Source organism: Cryptotermes secundus, unplaced genomic scaffold (genome assembly GCF_002891405.2).
Source record: "Cryptotermes secundus unplaced genomic scaffold, Csec_1.0 scaffold540, whole genome shotgun sequence".
NCBI lineage: Eukaryota > Metazoa > Arthropoda > Insecta > Blattodea > Kalotermitidae > Cryptotermes > Cryptotermes secundus.
In genome coordinates, this window is record NW_019742447.1 from 533,780 (window position 1) to 556,913 (window position 23,134).

A 23,134-nucleotide genomic window follows, 5' to 3' on the forward strand; every position below is an offset into this window, starting at 1 on the left:
ATGTTTCCAGAAATATCACACTCTGAAGCACTTCTAGGAGCTCTGGTAAGTCTTCTCCAAAAATTTTAGTTCATAAAATTAATTAGGAGATTTTATATTAATTTTTAAAGTGAGCAGTGCACAAGATAGGGTAGTAGGTTTAAAAACGCCGGTCCCCAGGGTGATTTAAATATTTAAATCACCAGTCCGCGAAGTGTTAATGAATTGAGCACTATGCCATTAAGATGTGTGGGGGAGTGAAGGTATAGTTCTATCATTCTTGACCTCAGCACTAGATGGAGATAAGTGGTCAGCTTCTCACACTGGCCCCTTTACCCCTGGGGAAAGAAACCCTGATACCCATTGAATAAGAAGCTGGGTGGACCCCAGAGCCACCCTGGATGTTGTGGAGAACAGAAAATTCTCTTGACCCTGGTGGAAATCGAACCCCAGCCGTCCAGTCCATAGTCTGCTGCTATACCGACTGACCAATCCCAGCAGAATAAGACACAAGAATAAATGTCCTTTTTCTCTCTCAAGAGGAACTAAAGATAAAAATCTAAAATTCTTAAATACTTACTTTGCATGCTTTACGAATTTCAGGGATGCTTTGATTGAGTGTAATTACAATAGTATATTCTGAGCATTTCATTAGCAGTATGTCAAAACAGTTCACATTTTCCTTCAGCACAAGACACAACTTGAGCTGTTGCATATCCAAACCGAAAACATGCTGCCTTCATTTTATTGGGCTTTCACTTGTAGACATTAATATCATGCACATTAACTGTGTGATTTAAAGTGCACAGACTGTGTACTATAATCTACATCTTATGACTTTAGCTAAGAACTTCTTAAACATTTATAAATTTAGAATTGCACTTTTAATTCGTATTCTCTCCGTATGAATAATGGTAGTAGTTATTAATACTTACAGTTCAATGCTCTGAATAGTTGAATTTGTACAGTTGGAGTCCACTTTAATGTGGCAATGCTTGTGACACTTCAGTTCACAGTCTCGACATTCATAGCCCTGCTTCCCTAGCCGCCTTGCCACAGACTTACTGCACACTTGGCAAGTAGCACCACTGTAACATATGTACAGGTAATGCAGTCAGTATTACTGAAATACAAAAGAGCCACAGAGCCAACTCTTTATTTTCACAATGCAAGCAATGCAAATTAACTCTGGCATTTAGAACAAGTGTAACAGAATTTTGGCCTTTAACTGCTACTTGTTCATGAGATCTACTTTTTGAGCACAAGTATATTGTCACGTGCTGGGTATGTCATGTGACAAATAACTTTACGCCGTCTTGGATGTAGCAAATTTATTGAACACTCGCTCTCACAATTACACCACTATTGCCATCTGCAGTATCACAAATACTTCTCCTGTAGTCATTTCCATTCACTGAATAACAATGGACTTCAACTCACTGTGGCAAATGCTAGACTGCAACTGACTGGTTACTCTGGTAATCCTCGTTATGTAGCTTCTGCACTGACAACACAGAAAGCAGTTACATGATAGCTACCACTGTTGCGTAAACGCCGTGTTTACAGACGCTGCTAGGAAATGCTGCCGAGAGTTGTTTATTGCTGCGTAGTAACTGCAGTGCCCCCTGTTACATCACCATGGGGGAGGGGGACGGAGTGTTGACTGGCTTGTTACCATAGCAGTGGCAGTTGCTCTGATGCTGTTATGTCACTGCTGAAGGGGGGGGGGGGGTTTACCTAGCGTTGCACCATCCATGTCACAATATATATCTCTATGTGCCCTACTGAACTGTTCTGTTGTTAATACTGAATGTCGCTAAACATATTCTTTACAAAGTAGCAGCCTATTGTAAGAGTTGTGAAAGTTCTCAGTTTTCAATCAGTTTATTTTAAAACAAACTGTACTGAAATAATTAAAAAAACCGCCTATTTATCATGAATATCTTATGCATATGAGTCATACTGACCAACAATATTTTCTTACAACAGTGATTTGTAACACCTACTTGTTGAATAAATAATAATTGGACACTTTACACTCTTAAGTGACACTTGAAAATTAATGTACTTCAAGAAACACTGAATTATTTTTACCTATGATTAACAAAAACTAGCTCTGTTCAATAGGTCCAATTGAATAGGTACTTCCTCTCTTTTCTTGTTTCTTACTTGATGGAGAAAAGCCAGCCTTAAAAATGCTGTAGACGTTATTTCAACGACAGACAATGATTCATGTCTAATGAATGTTCATACATCGTACTACCAGAACTGATATATGTTGTGAGGATACAATGTAGTGTACAGAACTGTTCAAGGGTATATGAGTGCTCAGAAAAGCAACACAGTGACTTTATTAAGATATTTCAGTTACTCACCCAGAGAGATGCTTTGCAATGAATGTGTGATCATTGAAAATGTGGAGTTTGATTCCTTTCTTCCGCCATTTACTCTTCTGTGCCATGGACAGAGGTACAAGATAATGTCTGAAAATTGTGAAGTACAGTAAATATGTTATTTAATTTTAGCCCACATAATTTTGTTCTTTTTTATAAAAACAGCAATACCTCACATAGTCCAGCTTTGATCTGTCCAGATTCACTATAGTCCAGTTTGAAAATTTCAAAACAAACTAAATTTTAATTGAGTAAAATGAAAATAAATTCTAAAAAATTAGTACACAAAATTATTTTTAATACATATATGATCGGTTTTTTCCCTTTATACAGTCAAGTCTCTTTTTGTGTTGTTTATTTTTATGTGGTTTTAAAGTTATGCACTATGATAACATATTTCAATTTTTTTCTGGGTTTCCCATTGTATATGTATGTACCTATGCTCGGGTCGTTTGTTCATGAGCTCTGACAGCTATCGCTTAAGGAGGTGTGGAGAGCACTACTTTAACGAAATTTTGGAAGCGCTACAATCAGAAACGTTATCAAAAATATAGGCGAAACATGGCATGAATTAACGGCAAGCAATATGAGGGCAGTATGGAAACATATCATACCACATTGTGCAAATGATTTCATTGGTTTTGAAACTCATTTTGTTGAAGTCACTAATAACATAGTGGAAATTGGACAGTCACCTGGTTTCAATGAGTTAGATTCCATCAATGTAATTGAGCGCATCAAATCAAACACTAATGAACTAGATAATGAAACACTTATTAACATAGATGAACAACGGGAGGACAACTTAGACAATGACGACTGTGTTGAAGTGCCTGCATGAGAATTAACAGCCGAACAACTATAAAATTTATTGGAATGGTTGAAACCTTGTCAGAGCATATTATGGAAGTTTATCCCAATATTGAACGTAGCCTTACAATTCGCTAAACGATAAGCAATGCAATTCATTGCTACAAAGAAATGTATGAAGAGAAAAGGCCAAAGAAGAAAAATGTGCAGACATCAATATTGCAATTTTTATAGAATAAAAAATTAATTGCAAAAAACATGATTTTTTTTAATTATTTCTAACAAAGACATTTGAATTTATTAATCGCGTTTTATTTATTGAAAAATGGAGATTGATTTTTTGGAACAAGTTATCATTTTTTGTATGTATTTAGTTCCTCGATTAGTCCGATTTCAAACAGTCCGGGATATTGGTGGAACCGATTACCCGGACTATGCGAGGTATTGCTGTAAACCCAATCATCACACATGAGGCAGGGCAATTAAACCTACAGAGATTTTAAGTTATTTAAGCAGCTCTGTCATTACCTGTGTTTTTATGTACTTAAATATACTACCACAGTCAATAAGTTCGTGGAATGGCCTCAAAGCGTCGTGCAGGAATTTACTGCCAATATGTTCCAGCAATGTTTTCGGCTGCTATATGAACATTGGCAGATTTGCATAGCGGCCAATGGCAACTATTTGCAGGGCCGATGTGGATCTGCATAAGTGTATGTAAATACCTTGTAATATGATGCAATAAAACCACATTCAACGAACTTAATGACTCTACCACGTAAAATTCTGTTAAGTGTTCAGCAACATTTCTGAAAATTCTTTTGTTCATAAATATCAAACTTAACAAAGCTATTTTTGTGTTACAATTATGTTGTTATTCTTGGCTCATGAAATTACTAATAAAAATTTCAGACTTTTAACTGAATGCTGAATATCATTATCTGATGTTGAACAGTATTGTATTGTATTGTATTTATTAGCATTCATCGATACATTCAGGTACATGACCATTGGATATAGAAATTGTCAGCAGATTACACTGACATTTACATAAGTTTGTCTTAACATAAAATAAATAAAAATTAAAATATATATAAGAAACTAATGCATGCAACTAAAATACAAAGCTATAATTACTGGAATACCCCAAGGTCAAATTTACAAGGTGGTTCAAATATGACTGGGACTGATTTAAAAAAAAAAACCATAATTGCCAAACACTTACTTGCACATGTCAGTCTTCAACGTACTCCCCTCCGGAGTCAACACATTTTTTCCAACTTTCTGGAAGCATCCTGATACCCAAAAAAAAAGACTTGTGGTTGGTAGCGTATCCACTCCCAAACAGTCTGGATGATGGCGTCGTTGTCCACAAACCACATGCCTTGCAAGTCTGATTTGAGCCTTCCGAACAGGTATAAATCACTTGGGGCCAAACTGGGACTGTACGGCGGATGTGTCAAGGTTCCATTTCAATTTCCAAAGGGTTTCCATTGTTGTTTTGGCCATATGTGGGCGTGCATTATCTTGAAGGAAGGTTACCCGCTTTCCACCTGTCTTCCGCTTGGATCAGATCTTTTCCTTCATGTCTGTTGCCAGGAGGTCTGAGTAATAAGTTGCATTGACTGTTCTGGCATCTGTCAGGAAGTCTACATAGATAATCCCCTGCCAGTCCCAGAAGAACGTTGCCATCACTTTTCCTGCTGAACGGCTCCTCCGTGCTCTCATGGGTTTGGGAGAACTGGTATGCCGCCACTCACGTGATGACTGCTGGGACTCAGGAATGAAGTAGTGCACCCACATTTCATCAGTGCTCACTATAGACTTCAAAAATGCATCACCTTTGTCTTCAAACTGCTGTAGGAGACAACTGGCAGCTTGCATATGCACCATTTTGTTCACATTCATCAAAGTGCGTGGTACCCACCGTGCATTCACCTTGCGATAGTGCAGGTGGTATTTCACGATGTCTTCTACACTAACAACACTGATGGACAGCATTGCTCCAAGTTCCTTGATAGTGATGCACCTATTTTCACGAATAAGTGCGTCTGCACGATCAATGTTTGGCTTGGTGACGGATGTTTGCAGCCGACGATCATGCAGTTCATTCTCCACGCGCTCTCTGCCCTCTCTGAAGCACTTACACCACTCAAACACACGGGTCCGTGAGAGACACTCTTCCCCATACTGTTGTTGGAGTCTGTGGTGAATCTCAGTGGACGGGACGTTTTCTCCAACAAAGAATTTGATCACAATGCGTTGTTCCACGCTCCGCAGTACCTCCTGTATGCTCATCCCTCTAGCAACTCCCAGACAGCACTGAACAGGTTCTAACCCTAACAGGATGGAGAATGGAGGTTGTGGCTACAATCTTTCAAGGTTGCACAGCTGCTGCGCAGTGCGGCTTGTTTACAAAAAAATCAGTCCCGGTCATATTTGAACCACCTAGTATTATTCCTATCAAGATACTCTTCAACTGAATAAAAAGAGTTTTCTATAAGAAACTTTCTCAATTTATATTTAAATTTATTAATATCATGTGCAACTTGCTTGATATTGAGGGGTAGAGGGTTAAATAAGGTAATACCAGCATAATATACTCCTTTGTGAACTTTAGTTAGACTTACTAAAGGCACATGAAAGTCCAATTTTTGGCAGGTATTTATTTTATGCAAGGCAGTATTTAATCCCTCGTGAATAAATGGCTGGGCAAGTGAAATGAATGATGGTACAACAATAATGATGACAATAACAACAAAACAACAAAAGTAGTATGATTATCATGCCCTATAGTGGGATATCTCCTGTGGGGTAACCATTTTTCCATGAAAATTACATTTTCAATTCACTACATTCAAAGCAGATCTAGAACACAACAAGCAAAAAAAAAAAAAACCTGACGATAACTATATATTTCATATCTTTAGAACTTAACAAGCTAGGAGGTTGGTCTAGCAGTTAAGACTCTAACCTCATACATAGGAGGCATTCAGTTCAAATCTCAGCCAGGACATTGGCTGTTGTAACTGAGGTTTTCCATGGTTTTCCTCAGTACCTCTATTAGGCCACAACTGTTTCCTTTCAAGTCCTTTCCAATTCATTATTCAACAGTCATCTTACCACTCAACACTATATAGTCTACCTACTGACAGTATCATAAAATAACCCATAAAAATACATGAATTTTCTCTGCATTTGAGTGACATTGAAGGAGAAAGTGATATCTGCATATACAGTGGCAGTAACCCATCGCTTAATGTGAAGGGCACTGGAATGCAGTAAACTTCAACACACCACAAGTTGGGACTGGCATTAAAAATACAGTACTGTGCCATGGAATACATTTCTTGTGACTTGGGCTTTTATCCCTCCTATTCCATGTGCTCATATGGAAGATTCTGTGTCCTTAGTCACACAAAGGCTACATTTGTTCTGTATCTGAATGACCCCTGAATGTTATCGTGTTCTTCAAGAACAACAGAAGGAATACTTGTAAGGCCCTAAAGAAATTTCTTGTGGTTTCAGAAAGGAAAGAGGAGGTCTGGCTATTAAAGATGAAAATGACAGTACATTAATTTCACGGCTGTGTGGACTAAACAGGTTTGAAAATATGGACATAAAAATCTTAAATAAATATCTGAAAGTGACAAGTGACCAAGCTTCCTACACATGAAGACACATCACACCAAGAATATAGTTCACATTAAAATTACAAACTTTTCTAATACAAGAAATCAGGTTTCCTGTTTTGCACAGTTATGTGAATATGTAACAGAAAAAAAAATAAACTCCATGGTTTTAATCTGTGTAGAGGCTCAAATTCAAGATGAGAGAATGTAAGACATGACCCAAAATGTTCGCGACTTGCGAAAAGCGTTTCACAGTTATTACAGTAATCTGTCAACACCTGGACAGACAAATAGGTTAAGAATGTTGATGATCAGCAAGTATGTGTACCCGCAGTAGCAAGATGGCGACTTGCTGTGACGACTTATATTCTCACTCTATGCAAATTAGTAATAAACAAGCTCAAAATGGTGACTATAAGTGTGTTAAATGTGATACCCTTGAAACTCAGTTAAAGGACGCTTTACTGGAAATAAGCTCGTCTCAATTCATAATTAAGCTCCTATATAAAGAGTTAAATGAAGCTCAACGTCTTGCAGTGCCACGTGCTACCACGCTGAACGATGCTGTTAACCTCCCGGTCGCGTCTTCCACATGGTCTAAGGTGACACACAAGAATTCTTACAATAAAAAGGGCCCAGTTAATAACAAATCTGTGGATCTATGGCCTCTACCGGAAACTTCAAACACATATTCAGCTTTATCCGATCTCCCGGAATTCACAACAAAAGGTGACGAAACAACTTCATCAAAGAGTGAGGTTAGGACTTTAGGGAACAAGCATCATCCCAGGCGACGACAGTCGGTTCCAAATAAGTACGAAACTGAAAGTAAACAAGGAAAGGACGAAAAAACGGACTCCGTGCAGAGGCAAATACTACCAATTATAAATGGCCAAGTATGTATCAGCAAGGAGTGCGAATCTAGGCAGTGTGTTAATGAGGTTCCTTCCAACCTCAAAGATAACGGCTATAGTAATGCAGTACCAAATGATGATAAAATTAAGAATTCAAATATCAGTGCTAATGTGAAAGGTAGAATTCAGTCAAAATATTATAAAGTGCTACTGATTGGCGACAGCCATGCAAAGAAATGTGCTTTGAATCTTAGACATAATCTAGACCATAATTATGAAGTGTCTGGTTTTATTAAACCAGGATCCTTATCCAACGAGACCATTAAGACTGCCGAAAAGGAAGTATCTTCTTTGAAACAGAAAGACGTAGTGATCCTGTGGACAGGTGCTAATGATGTGAGCAGAAATAATTCTAAAGAAGCTCTAAAAAATCTAACTTATTTCATGTCTGCCAATGAGAAGGTCAACATGATACTANTGAATCCCCATAGCCGTTAATTTCAGTTTTCTAGACTGGAGCCGCTACTTCCTTGAAATAGCTCCTCAATTATCAACATGAGGCTGAGTGAACCCTGCTCCAGACCCACTACTTCTCAGAAAAAATCTGGTGACTCCGGGAATCGAACCTGGACCCCTGGATCTGTAGCCAGGAACTCTAACCACTAGACCACAGAGGCAACAGATCAATTATAAATTACAGCCTATATATTTTTGTGTGGCTATTAAAATTTATACTGCTGGATGTTCAGATTTCTCATTTGTTCTTCACTAACATTAGGCCAGATAATTAAGAATTTGATTTAACATGGTGTAGCACTATATGGGTAATAGTAGGTCATTTCAAAACCTTTGTACCGTTTTATAATCAATTTAATATTATATTTAGGAACATGTAAACTAGAAAATATCTTTTGTTACTGTTTAACGAGTTCCCCTTCTGGTAATGGTTTCTCTCTGTCTCAAGTTTCTGATTTATATACATGGTAAGTGTCACTTCTCCTATATGTATATTTTCTATGCTGAAATGCTCAGAACAGGGAACTGGAGGTAATATTAAGGACAACTAGAAATAGCCCATATATAAACTAAAGATGTCCCTTACTTTTTTACACCATTTTCAATGGTTTCCAGAACAAGCGTAGATGCGTCATTAACATAAGTCCGTGTTGAAGCTCCACTCACACCTGATGCTTCACTGAGACTTGATCGGGTCGATCCATCCAGTTCCCTCAGACCCGGTACTGTTAGGTAGCCTATCCAGGAAAACAATATGATCACTGATATTACAACATCATATTCAACAGATATCAGAATAATAATCAACTGCTCAGGAATAAAAACTGTTGTCTTCATCTTACTCATGAATTATCCAGAAAAAGAAAAGTGTGTATGCAAAATTAACAAGACAGCACAAAACTGAATATATAATTTCTAATTGATAAAGCCATGAAATTTAAGAGAGCAGTAATTCATAGAGATAGAAAATTGGGTTTTATCTTTACTGTAACGCATAATGTTAATTGAAGGTAAAGAATGCTGGAATATTCCCAATATTGGAATCAACACCAGCTAAACCATCTGCAGAAACATATTGCCCTTACTCTCTTAGTTACCATAATCCCTATTTTGGTTTCCACATCACTTAAAATAAATATGTTACAAAAGTACATGTAACTTATTAAAAAGATCCAGGCAGGAAAAAATACATCACAATATAGATTTCACTATATTTAGAGCCAAGTGAACATAAAAACCAGAAACCTCTGAATACTTTGAAAAATAATGGTATCTGTATATGCAGCTTATTACAGTGAAACCTCCATTTAAGGTTTTTCTTCGTTAACATTCAATTTCAGTGATAACATATCAATAATCTCAGTGTTACGTTTCTTCCATTCAAAATCTTCTTGAATATAGTGTTCAAATCCACTGCTCCCTAGAAACACCTTATATGAGAGTTCCACTGTATTTCTTACTCAAAATTCAAAATTACAAATTTATGATTGATACTGATATGAACTTTGGAGGTGGGGGAGGAAAGTTATGACATAATAGTTATCATTACTTGAATCCTGTGTATTTGTTCAATATGATATAACTCTATTTATCATTGTAATTACATCTATAAAACTGTACAAAGTGATTATGAAATTCACATGTAAGTGTTGGACTTACCAAGAAGACATCGCCGAAGCAATAGGTGACAAAGAAAGAAAAAGTAAAACAAATATTATTAGAACAACATCAAAAACAACAATTACATGCAGTGAAAAAGTGAACAGAATGTGTTCGTCATAGAGGAATACTCGTATATTCAAATTACATTCATTAAGGTGAAGCTATTTATAACAATTAGTGCAAGTTCTATATACTATATAGCACAGCATGCAAACTATGCATGTTGAAACTGCCAAGACAGTATAAACATAATTAATTTATCTTAATTTAACAGAGAGTAATGATAGGTGTTTTATGCAACATAAAATAAAAATGATTTTAAATTTATAAATTTGAATGATTTCCATTTAAGTCATGTTATTTTTAAATTGACAAAGAATTAAAAATCCATCCTGTTTGTACCCAGATTTATAATCATGCACATAACTTATTTATTACAAAACTGTAATAAAACGGCCTTACATATATTGTGCTAATATGAATCCCTTGTGGGGTTCGTGTACCATTAGTCTACAACTCAACTGCTTAACCCTAGTTACTGTCATACAGTCTCAACCAGCAAATTAATAGTTTATTTGAAGTGCAGGGTTTCTCATGGAATGAATGATGAGGGGGATAAGAGAAAATTACTCGCTATGGTGCAAAAAAAATAAAAGATGGCTGGACATCCACCTCCTTCTGTTCTATTCAGTATACTACAAATTCTAAGTAGAGCTACTATCTAGGCAGTTTAAGTATTTATTGAGCTTTGCCATTCCTGGATTTCTGTACCTACAGTTTATTGTTCATACAGCAAATACTTCACAAGATGAATTATAATCAGCACACCATGCAAAAATAATTAAGTCTTAAACAGTATACTCCTGTACCCGTGCTAATGAAGGGGAGAATATGCATGAATAATTGAAAAACATGGATAATCCAAGTTTCAGGTATGATTGGGAGACCATGATGACTGTTGTATATAGAGATTCCAAAATGCAAACACTGCATCTGATTTGTTCAGTTATCTCAAAACTGCAAAACATACAGAAAAGGTTCACTGAACATAAAATACTTTACTTGCATTTCTTTACAAATTTTTTTCAAAACTGTTTTGCTCTGATAAATATTTAGCAGGTTGCACTCAAAATTTGTGCACATTTGTGAGTCTTCATGTAAAGTGGTTGTAAATGGAAATTAAAATAGCTTGATATTTCTTCATAAAATTCTTGAATATCAGAAGTAATGAAAATACGAGTATGTTTCATGCATCACATGGAGGAATGGGCTGGGCGTACCTAATTATTGCTCTGCCAGATTGCACACATGCCTAAAGAAGACATGTGGATAAGCTGCAACCCAGATAATCTGTTCACAGATAATAAGGAGTACACTGTAAAAGTCATTTCATGCATGTTTCGATAACACTCAGAAAATCAGAATTGTAATTCCTCAGTTATTTACAATGCATTATGATCTATTTAGATGTCAAGAGAGGATAAACTAATTAAGGATTTCTAAATATTATACTATATTAAAGTTGTACTATTCACAAGACAAGCGTTTACCCTGCACATGACAGAATCATGCGAACTCAAATCCTGTGAGCCTTAAATGTGTCCTTGGTGAAAATAATGAAATTTCTGAATATTCTTGCATAGGTTATATAATCAAAAGGTTCAATTTAAGAATCTTCAGAATATATTACCACAACGGCATCCAATATTTGTAACAAAATACTTTATCAAGAAACATGAGGCCTGCTTATTTGCATATCATATGAATATATGATGTTATGTAGCAGAGTTCTTCAACACAGAGTGTTTAGAAACAATAATATATTCCCTAAGTAGTTACAACAGTGGTTTAAATGTGGTTTACTTGGGTGACCACTTGGGCCTCAAGTCTGTAGTGAACACATGGAGAGGTAAATGTGTAACAGTAAAGAGTATTTACACGAGAAGTTAGTAAGAACTAGTATAACTGTGAGGGTTAAAGTGAAGCTATGAAGTTGTATGCATTCATTAATGACAACAAACTGATATCTATTATTGTGGAATGGAAGTGATTTGGAGGCCAGTGGTTGAACTACTTTCTTGTATACAAGACACTTTTAATTGGTTCTTACTTACTCATCTCAATACTGTATACTATTTAACATTCAAATCTGAAAGTAGTTACTTTCTTAATTCCATCACCTCCTACAGCAAAATAATTCTATGATCACTTTGCAATATCCTCTCCCATTTTCATACTACTCGTACACGTTTTCCATTGTTCCGAAAACTTCCACATTCCAGATAAGATTTGAAGTTTTCACATTAGTGAAAACTTTGAATGTGGCTTTCTGCCTAATAATTCTGTGTAGCCTGGCAAGTGGTTATTGAATTCAATTCAATTTTATTCATTCTTTTTAATGAAACTATAAACATAGGATAGGTCATATATCTGCGTGTGTGTGTGTGTGTAAAACTAACATAAATATGACAGCTAAGTTCCTTCATGCTACCACACAACACAGATACAATTCATAAAAGTGAACCACCTCAAATATAATATTCTGCTAATTTAACATGACATATATTCATCTAAAGAGTAAAATGTATGTTGTAATAGATAGGATCTCTGCTCTCTTTTATACTGCCTAAATTTTTCTACTTTCCTAATTCTATTTGGTAATTTATTTGGTAATATTCATTACACCTTTCTTGATATCATTTGTTTCACAAAACTGAACATGAAGAATCAAATGTTGGCATGTATTATGATGAGGAATTGCAGCATTTTGTTCCAGTTTCTCTATGTGTAGTTTTGTGGCATATTATTTCAGATATATACATGCAAGTTACTGGAAGTATATTTAAATCCTTAAAGAGCTGCATATATGATGTATATCTCCTTGCACCATTGAATGTATCACTCACGTCTATAATTTGAAAATAATTTTACTTTTCAAGTCACCACCCCAGAAAACTAAACTATTTTTAAGGAATCTGCTGACTTTATCTTCAGAGCAAGCATCTACACTAACAATGGAGGCATCAAGTTTCTCTGAAATATTGGCATCTACCAGACTACATGGAGTCATAAACTAAAAGCTCACCATCTAAATCTTCCTAATTCCAACTGCAAAGAACTCTTTGTTGAAGTTATAAAGAATTAATGTTCGTAACTTTTATTCACAGTTATCATAATACAAACATACAAATTAATTTAGACAAGGCATAAATTACATAGTATAATGAATCAATATGGGTCAAAATAAAGGTCATCCAACAACTCTTAATGCAATCTATGGCAATTATACTGAAATTATTCAAAAGATAAAATATGCAAGTGGACAGACAAATATAAGCTCTTCATTATTTATTCAATGTATCAGTGCAAACAATGCATAAAAACATACACACTTTATAGTATTCATGGACCAAAGATGCAGACACCTTCAATACATGAGTGAATGGCTTCTTTTTATGGAATAACAACATATCTTATATGTATTTTCATTATTCTCACCACATCACAATAATTTCTTTGACCTCTGTGTCAATTATATCAATTAAATTTTGGTTTGTTACTTAAACTCATTGCACATGCATGTGAAATAAGTGCAACCTTCATAAAACTGGTGCATTATATTCTTGATTATGAATATGAAGGATGATACCTGTGGAATGGGCTGAGGGATCTCTTGCCCGATCAGCAGATATTGATCTGGTGAGTGAAGCATCTCGATTCAGAGATTCATCTCGCTCCCCAGGATCCATTGATTTGGAGCGAATCTTAGAACGACTTAACCGTTTCTTGATTGTGCCAAAGAAATCACGCTTTTTTTTTCTACTCCTCCCCCTGTCTGCAACATAATACAATCACATAATACAATATGGTACTACTTCAATGGAACTAATTTAATACATGTTGGGTGTGTGGTTTACATTAGGATTTATGAAAATTTAGGTTTGTTTTACGAAATTATTTACAAAGTAACGTATTTTACTCTATTTATGAATTTGTCGAGCATGCAAGGGGCTCAAAAGTTAAGAGTTAATAAATGGTCTGTGTGTGCAAATTATATATTGTTGAGGCTTCCTTGTTGTAAGTGTAGTAGTATGTATGATGTCTATTTGTGTTATGAATTTTAATATTTTATAATTGTAACTGTTTTAATGATATGGCTTGCCAGCATGTGTGGAATGGCAAGGCGTGAATTTGACTGTGGTTTTTCCACGACCCATGTGTGTTGTCCTGACAACTTGGGCTATCTGTGAGAGGCCTGATTATATTTTTTATTGGACAAAGGACAAATGATGTGTAGTCATCATGAATTTGTAATATGTGACATGTTTTATATCCAGCCCTATGGGGAGATGATTGGATCCATGAAGTGAAAATAAATGTAAATGTAAATATAAATCACCATAAAAAATATCACATTGTATTTGACACATCTGTAAAAATGAAACACCATCCTTAAATACTGGAAAAGCAATATGTGAAATTTAATTTGAAATATATGATATATTTTCACATAAATTCTCCATGCTTTTGTTAAATTTTGTAACATGTTTCTACTAAATGCTCTGCACATACAGTAATAAATTGCCAGTATCTAAGACATCTTTCATCAACATCACGAATTCTTTAATCTCAAGACTTCAGCCATCATACCACAATCTTCATACTTTCTTGGTGAGCACAGCATCTCATATGTCATGGTTAACATGGCTGCAAGTTCACATCAGAATTTGTATGACATGAAGCAGATGAGTGAGAATGAGTCTTACCAAAATGCACTAAATATGACTTCCCATTTGCTCATCATGATTAAGTTTTACACCAGCTTCCATATATTTGAGACTTTTCATACTATATGAAAATGTAAAACGCATAGAGCACAAGTCAAAAGAGCCATTTTAGCACCTGGTATGCATTCAAAGATCTACTCTCCCAGCTCCACCACCAAGAAATAAAACTGGCAATAGCTTTTATAATATTTATTTTTACTTTGATTCATGATTTTAGATATGAAGTTAGGTTCTTCAATGCCGTTGATTAAAGCAAAATAAAGCACATTACTATTAACTGGCCAGACTTGTAATACACGCAGTTTGGTAATAAAACACAACTAAATGAGTTATCACAGCAGTTTAATAATATAATTATCAAAGGAAACACAATAAAATTATGCCAGTAATGTTAGTCTTTCAATTAATAAACATTTCTTGGCAGTGACTGATAAATTCCTCAACTGCAAACTCATCCTGCCCTGGTTCCACCTCTCAAAATAAAAAAAATATGGTACCAAAGAGGCCTGTCAATATGTAAAACTCTACACTTGTATTTAGGAGGTGCTCAGTTCAAATTTTGGCCAGAATGTCAGCTATTCTGACTGAATATTTTATTTCAGCATCCTGTTACACTCACACAATATATATGGANTACTTCAAAATCCTTTCCAACTCATCATTCTTCCGTCATCTTACCATCTCACACTAAAAAATCTTAATAATGAAAGCATAATTAATAATCCACAAAAGAAATGAAGAAAAGAAAAATTATGGTTCCTGAACTCTGTGGTGATATGAATTATGCAATAAAATGTCTTATTTATTAGTAACCAAATTTAAATACAAAACAAAAGAATTTTTCAGGAGATTTTGGATTCTCACAGTAGTGAATATAAACATTATGGTCTTCTGGGATATGACCCCATGTAGATTGGTAGAAAGGTACCATTGTTCCAGAGAAACACTGCTTCAACTTTGGGGGACAGTAGAGACTTCCTACAAAAATATAGTGTCACATCCCAGTAGACCATAATCATGGAACTTTTTAGTACACCAAATATTCTAGTTAAATCGGAGACTGCTTCAAGAATTCCAGGACATTTGGTCACCCCTCCATAATACCATAATCATTTGTTCAATAGACACCTGCACATGTTACTGAGGTCATGCTGAGACTAACCATCAGTTCCTGAGGGAGGTGTACCGCCTTCAATTCCATCATGGGCTGGCTGTGTGTGTACTGCTGTTTCCTTTGTGCCTTGCTGTAAGCACACAAAACAGTTCAACTTACATCTGTTCCAAACACTCATTTACCAAACTAAAAAGTATGTGGCTAACATGACATACTAAGGCTGTGTCTGAAAGTTAAAGGTTCTAATTTAGTAATGGCTGCGACCCATTAGTATATTACACTTTGGATTACTGAGTTTATACACTTTGTCCACCATCTGGTATACTAAAATATTACAACGTTTCAGAAACTAGATCTGTTTTCATCTTCAAATGAAAACTGAATAGGTGCCTCCAAGACAAATAGTACACAACACCACCATCCTGCCTACACATACAGGACCAAAACAATACATATGACTTACTGTGAAGAAACATAACCCTCACTGGACTTCACAGCAATATTTTAATCCAAAGGAAAATTCAATTACTTTTAATAAGACAGTTTTAAATACTAGTGTTTTAACCCTTACAAGAACACAAAGCACAGCACAGAAATGCATAGCATTTCCTTTCAGGTGCTTGTCACTTTCCAATGATGGCCATCATTAATCAAAACATGCAAAGGTTTTATTTTATTATTAAAATCATTGTTACACTCGATGGAACTCAATTCTAATTTCACTTATATGTTGCAGAGTGCAGCGGCTGAAGGCAATATCTATAAACACATGTATCTAATATGTTCGTGTTTATTTATGAGTACATACGAATATAACGGGCAATGAATGACACTACCAACACACCACAATCAAACATGAGATTTTACTGCTGGATATATTTGTAATTAGCATAAGTCAGATGAAATGTATCCAGTTATACCTCACGGTCTTCAGAGATATTAGGAATTTAGGTTCCTGATGTATTAATTACATTGCCACCGAGGCCTGACACATCCAGTGGCCAGGTGGGGATACCCTGATTATACAGAATCTGAAGATATTTTGACCCAGGCTTTATTGAAAAATCATTTCATGAATATGAGTACAATAACTTCATAACTTTGTAGAGTACTTGGTAATTTGGATGCCTGTTTTGGATAAGATTTCCCAAATCCTTATAAACTACTTCACAATCCATTATAAATATTAGTTTATTTCACATGCATAAATATCAACATGCATTGAACACGAAGTGTACTGAAAATTGCAGTCAAAAGGGTCCAGGGTTTCAGCATGGAGACTAGAGATTCTGATAGAATTTCTTGTTTTCCTAACTTATTCCAAGCAACTGCTGGAATCTTACATGCAAATGGGTCACAATACTTTCTGCCACATTTTTCCACTTCACCTTTCACAGTCATCCTACCATTTCATGCTATATAACCTAATCCATTAATTCAGTTTATACCTCCCTCCCCATCACTCTAGGTCTGTAAACTACTTCATTCCTGCTGACAAACATTAAATGCTCTGTAAAAGAATCAGATAAATTTCTTCAGAAAAAGGTTTTTGTCATTGTCATTGTCCATTTATTTTCCATATATATCCCCATATATATCAGACGAAGAGAGACACCAAAAACCAAAAACTGATGCCGGAAGCAGCGTCATCAGCAGCGACTTGAAGCACAGAGCAAATGATGCTCGAGATGATTCAAGTTCGTATAGCAACAGGCGTGACCAGAGTGGTTTGAACGGCTGCTGTACTGCGATGTGGAAAGCAAATGGAAAAACTACCACATTATCACTTTTCCTGGATAGTCTCTTTCCATAAACAGAAGATCGCATTAAGTGGAGGAACTGTTTTGGAAGAGACTGTGGACCTGTCGTCTGACAGATTACTGATGAATGAATGAATATCCCTACAGGTTAAAAAAAAACCAGGATGTGGAAATTGTCCTTTGAATACAGATATCAATATGCATATACAAGATCAAAATCATATACATCAATCAATAAACATAAATAATAATACATTAAGATAACTTACTCACGTTATTAATCCCACTTGGCTTTAACAAGCCAAGGGATAATAAAACAAGTCAAATACATATACATACATAGTTTTAGAAACTAGTTCTCACACCCATGTCAGTATTTGTTCAGATCTGGTAACTATTGTCAGTTATTTTACGTTTCATGGTAAACATTGTTTAGAAGCTTTCATACTTGCCCTTGCCTGAAAATAGACGTGTGCATGTGCACACATACACACATTTATCATGAGCAGAAAAAGATGCTGTACATCTTAATTTTCTAAGTCCCCTTGGCTTCTGAGTCAAAATGCAGATATTGTAAATAAGAACATAGTGATACAGTATTAACTTGTCTAATTTCTTCCTGTCATTTCCAGAGAGCTGTTTCACATAGTGAAAAATGGAGCTGCTAATAAAACAAATACATACCTTCATGGAACAGAGTATAAACTTCCATGGCACAGAGTAAAATCAGACTCTTATCATGGGATTGAAGTTATTCTGTTAAGAGATGTCTATTCTCTTTAAGCCCAGTTGGTTCTTACAGTAAAGCATTCCATGATGCAAAGTTGATTGAAACTACGTCTAGAGAAGTCCTAGTGTCTTTTTATTGCTAGAAAACAAGTTTCTATTTTCATTGTGTTGTTAAGAATTCAAAAGGAAAGTATCAGTTCACATATCTCTGAAAGTTTAAGTGATAAAGATCGGAAGAATTATGCAATGAGAAAGACTTAAAATTCTCTTGTTACCTTCTCAGAATTATGGGAAAGGAATGTATGCAAAAGAAGGAATTCTGTAAAGAAATTTATTGGTTTTCAACATTCTGGAATTATTGCAATATTTACACTCTTCTCAAAACTACTTGTATCAATGCTTTTGTATTCCATTATCATTGTCAATGAAAAATTTTCAGTATCTCTGTTTAACCAGTATGAGTATTAGCAATGAATAATAAATGTCCAGAATTTTATCATGGGCCTTCATATTCAAGAAGAAATACAGAACATTTTGTAATCCAACATTAAGCTACTGCATATATATATATATGTATATATATATATGAGACTTTTTTTTTTAAGTCAGTGAAATTCATATTGTGGCCTTCTGGGTTATAATGCCATGTAGTCTGGTTTGTAATTACAGATACTTCAGAAGAACATATAGCCTCAATCTTTAGGGTACTCATACTCTGAAGACGGTGGCATTATGTTCCTCCAAAATGTTTGCTATCCTCCTACAGTGCACCACAATAAAACAAGTAAGTTATTAACTGATATTTTGACATTAGTGTATTACCATATACAATATTTACTTCAGGTCCCTAAACTAACAACTGTTAACATATCAGTGTTAAACTGGAAATATAAAATCCAATTGTTGACATACGTAACATATACATATATGTACTGTTTAAATTTTACACCATTCAAAGAATCAGCTTTGCACATATTTAAAATGAAGAGAAAAACTGGATTAGCAAACAGCTATGTCATGCTTAATTATGACAGAACATGCAAGATGCTTCCCACTGCAAGTGTGGTTGTATATAGCTAACTGACAGCGTAAGTTTACAATATACTGTATGAAGTAATGGAATTAGATTTAAACATATTTGATATCACTGAAGAAAATTTTAATGCAACTACTCAGTGAATATACTGAAACTGCCTTCCAGAATCTATTTCTGATGGATGAAAAGGTTTATTTTACAAAATTTTACTGCACTTAAATTATTCCAGACCATAACACAATTTATGCAACAATGAAGAAGCATTAAAATAGGCAAACAAGTTAGACAATCCAATTGCAATTTCATACTATGGTCTAAAAGCCAACCTTAGTAAGTAAATACTGGACACTTAGGACCAAAGTTGAACGCATGACTGGAACAGCATACGAGATTTTCATGTAGACTGAAAGAAGTAACTTTAAAGAGATAGACATTGAAGAGAGGATATAATGAATGTATTTCAGGTTAACAAAATGATAGATGACATTAAGAAATACCGTAAGTAGAGAAATCATGTTCAATTCATGTTAATCTGTAGATAACCAAAATGAGCATTCAATTATACACACAAAGAAAGTGTAATTTAAGAAAAGCATTAGTGAGATGGTTTGATAGTTTATGTAACTTCAGAACAGGTATAAAGGGCCCAAACCTTGCAAGGAATATATTATTCCATAACGATATTTCCTTTCATTCTGTAAGCATGCCACACTATTATTGGATGTAGGATATGATTGTATGTAAAGACTATCTCTAATGCTTCTTTTTACAAAAGAGAAAATACTAATATTCTTTGGTTTCATAGAAGACAAGCTTTTGGTTACTTCACAAATGTTTCCAAAACTTCCATAAAAGTAACATTGTGGACAAGCATGAAATGGCATACATTTAAGCAACCCCATAAAATTGACTGGTTACCATGTCCTTAGGCAGCTGGGATAGCATAGTCTGTATAGCGACTGGCTAGGGGCTGGATGACCGAGAGGTAGGAGTTCGAGTCCTGGTAGGGTTAAAAATTTTCACTTCTCCATGTTGTCCAAACCGGCTCTGGGGTTCACCCGACCTCCAATACAATGGGTACTGGGGGCTCTTTCCCGGGGATAAAGCAGCCGGGGTGTGAAGCTGACCATTCACCTCCAACTAGTGCCAATCTATATATCTACTCCCCCATATATCTTCATGGTGTAGTGCTTGATTAGTTAAGCTCAGGACAACTTTACCTTACCATGACCTTAGTGACAGCCCATTTATGTTTGTAAAAGATAAATTTAAAACCACAGTTTGATACCCACCTCAGTACAGAAGGCAACTGTAATAGGCCTAAAGTCTATTAAACAATTGAATACATATTTAAAAATTTATGTTGGTAATATGACAGCATTGATTACCATAATGACTCAACTGTAATATGGATGTACTGAGAACAATAATATTCTGGTTCTGCTATATGGCTATTCAGACAAACTGATTAGGATGGCTTTATACTGTTTGAAAGCAATGATTCCCAAACTATGTCCCATGCAGTTTTACAGACAAATTCCTGTAACAGCAAATTTCATGATCAATAGACTGAACAATCATTTCTTATTAAAAAAACATTATTCCAAAAGTTGTTTCTGTTCTCAAATAATCCAGTATTCAAAATAAGTTCATAAAAGGCCTTATGCTAAGCAATATTATTTCCACAACCACTATTTATTCTTATCATTTACTGACTTGCATGGCACTTTGCCAATTATAAGACTAGTATTACCTCCAATTTTGTATAACAAAAAAATAGAGAAAATCCTACACTGCACTGCCTAACCTACCCATATTGCTTCTTTTAATTTCTACATATTTTGAAAACATCGTAAGTCAATCCAGCACATAGAACATGCTTCTAAACAATGAGAATTAGTTTCTGAAAGATACTGTGTCTATATTTAAATGTTGAAAACACTGTTCATAAGAAAAGTGAAGAACATGAATACATTCAATCATCCCATTAGCTTCGCGATGTAGCTTATGCAAAGAGGTTTTGTTTTATGTATTAAGGACTTGGATAATGTGGGTTGCTTTCAGTATCAAAGGACTGGGGGGAGGGGGATAAAATAGAAGAGAGAGAGAAAAATCATAATAATTTTTCAGAGTCCTCAAATGCTGAAATGGATTGTATCAATTAACTTAAACCAATCCAAAGCCCATAAAATTTTGACACATATGACTAAATCAGAGTAAGACTTTCATGAAGTATGTCACTGAACATTTTTAAGTACCTTTATTAAGTATATGGGGCATGCAATAGCGTAGTTGGTTGAGGCACTATGATAGAAGCTGGAAGGTTGCAGGTTTGAGTCCCAATGAGGTCATTAGATTTTTCAATTGACCTAATCCTTCCAGCCTCATTATGGCCCTGGGGTCGAATCAGCCCCTAACAGAAATGAGTACCAGGAATCTTCCTGGGGTGGGGGGGTAAAGGGTGGCCAGCACGTAAGTCTGGCAACCTCACTGTCATCTGTGAGCCAACTGCCTAGAAAATGTGGAAGCCTTGATGCCTCACAACCCTATGGGCCTCCATGGCCTTTTACTGGGATAGCTTTACCTTTTATTAAATATATTATGGATACTTAAGTTTATTGCAAAATAACAGTACTAACTTTTAACTGTTATTTAGCAATTTGTTTCACATTACAATTGTTACTAAAAAAAATATTAGAATTTCTTCTCCAAATAAGTGTTTTACATTTCATATTATTATATAACAGAGACCACCATAATTAAATTATAATTACAATGACCCTTACATAAAAACCACAAATTTTCAAAAAATTTTATTAAAATGTAATACTTAAAATCATATTTTTCTACTCAGAATAGTTATAAAGTACAATATAAACTTTTCAGGCATAATATAATGGCTGTAATATTGAATGTTCATGGATATTTCATAAGTTTATGGATGGGTCATTGATTTACTTTCCTAATTTTATTAAGTATGAATTACTGTACTCACTATGTAAAATTTGTTAATACCTGTCAGCAGAGATGATAGGAAAGCATGACTTAAGAAGTTACCTCCATATAAAGATGAAAAATACTAGACACAAAAATAAAAACTAGTAATGAAGATTTAACTACCTGGTTGGGAACCTCGTACCATCGTCCAGTGTCGGTTTGTTCAACCTAAATATAGTGACAAAACAGCACACATGAGGAACAGGTATATTTCAGGTTCAATCAAGGCTACCATGTCAACATTAAAAACAGCAAGGTGGAGATCAACCTACAACTCACAAGTTGTATGTTGTATGTAGGCTACAAACTTCTGTACCTACTAAGTCTTCTGAAATGTATCTTCTACAGACCTAAAATGCTAGTAGGTGCACTCCAAGCATTTGCCATACTCTAGTATCTAATGGGTACCTGGAAGGTGGTTAAAGTATTTAATCTTTTGGCAAGTCGTGTAAATTTCTAACATATGCATATTAGTAAGATATAATGGTGGCATTTCAATCAAAAGGAATAGCAATATGCATTAGGCACAGGAAACACATCTCACATACCATATATAGATGTTTCAAACTGCAGGTACTAAAAAACAGGAACTGTCTCACATTCTACAGTGTGTCAATGAATCGGGCAATTTGGCAGCGGTGTTTTTTCCTAGATTGGGTGGAGTGGGGAGGATGCCACTACTGCCACCCAGCAGCCTATTTCGAAGCATTTTACTTTTAATACATATGAATACAGTATAAACATAAAAACATTTGGTTTTTCTCAATTAACTCACTGAAAACAGAAATCTATTTCCATAAAATAACATCCATCAGATAACCACCATTCCACTGTAGGCACTCGGTAAGTCTCTTCCTAAAGTCAC

General features: G+C 35.2%; 1 protein-coding gene across 6 annotated transcripts in view; it reads right to left on the reverse strand.

The window, feature by feature from the left end:
* LOC111873206 (phospholipid transfer protein C2CD2L) overlaps window positions 1–23,134 on the reverse strand; it is a 178,269-nt gene that overhangs the window by 14,286 nt on the left and 140,849 nt on the right. For 3 of the 6 annotated variants that reach the window (XM_023867724.2, XM_023867722.2, XM_023867725.2), the window contains 6 exons: window positions 22,393–22,437; window positions 15,796–15,877; window positions 13,496–13,681; window positions 8,771–8,921; window positions 2,355–2,462; window positions 915–1,067 (listed from right to left, as the gene is read on the reverse strand). In XM_023867724.2, the coding sequence (XP_023723492.1) occupies window positions 915–1,067; window positions 2,355–2,462; window positions 8,771–8,921; window positions 13,496–13,681; window positions 15,796–15,877; window positions 22,393–22,437 (725 nt within the window). The remainder of the gene's footprint in view (window positions 1–914; window positions 1,068–2,354; window positions 2,463–8,770; window positions 8,922–13,495; window positions 13,682–15,795; window positions 15,878–22,392; window positions 22,438–23,134) is intronic. The other 3 variants (XM_023867727.2, XM_023867726.2, XM_023867723.2) reach the window with 2 other exon arrangements.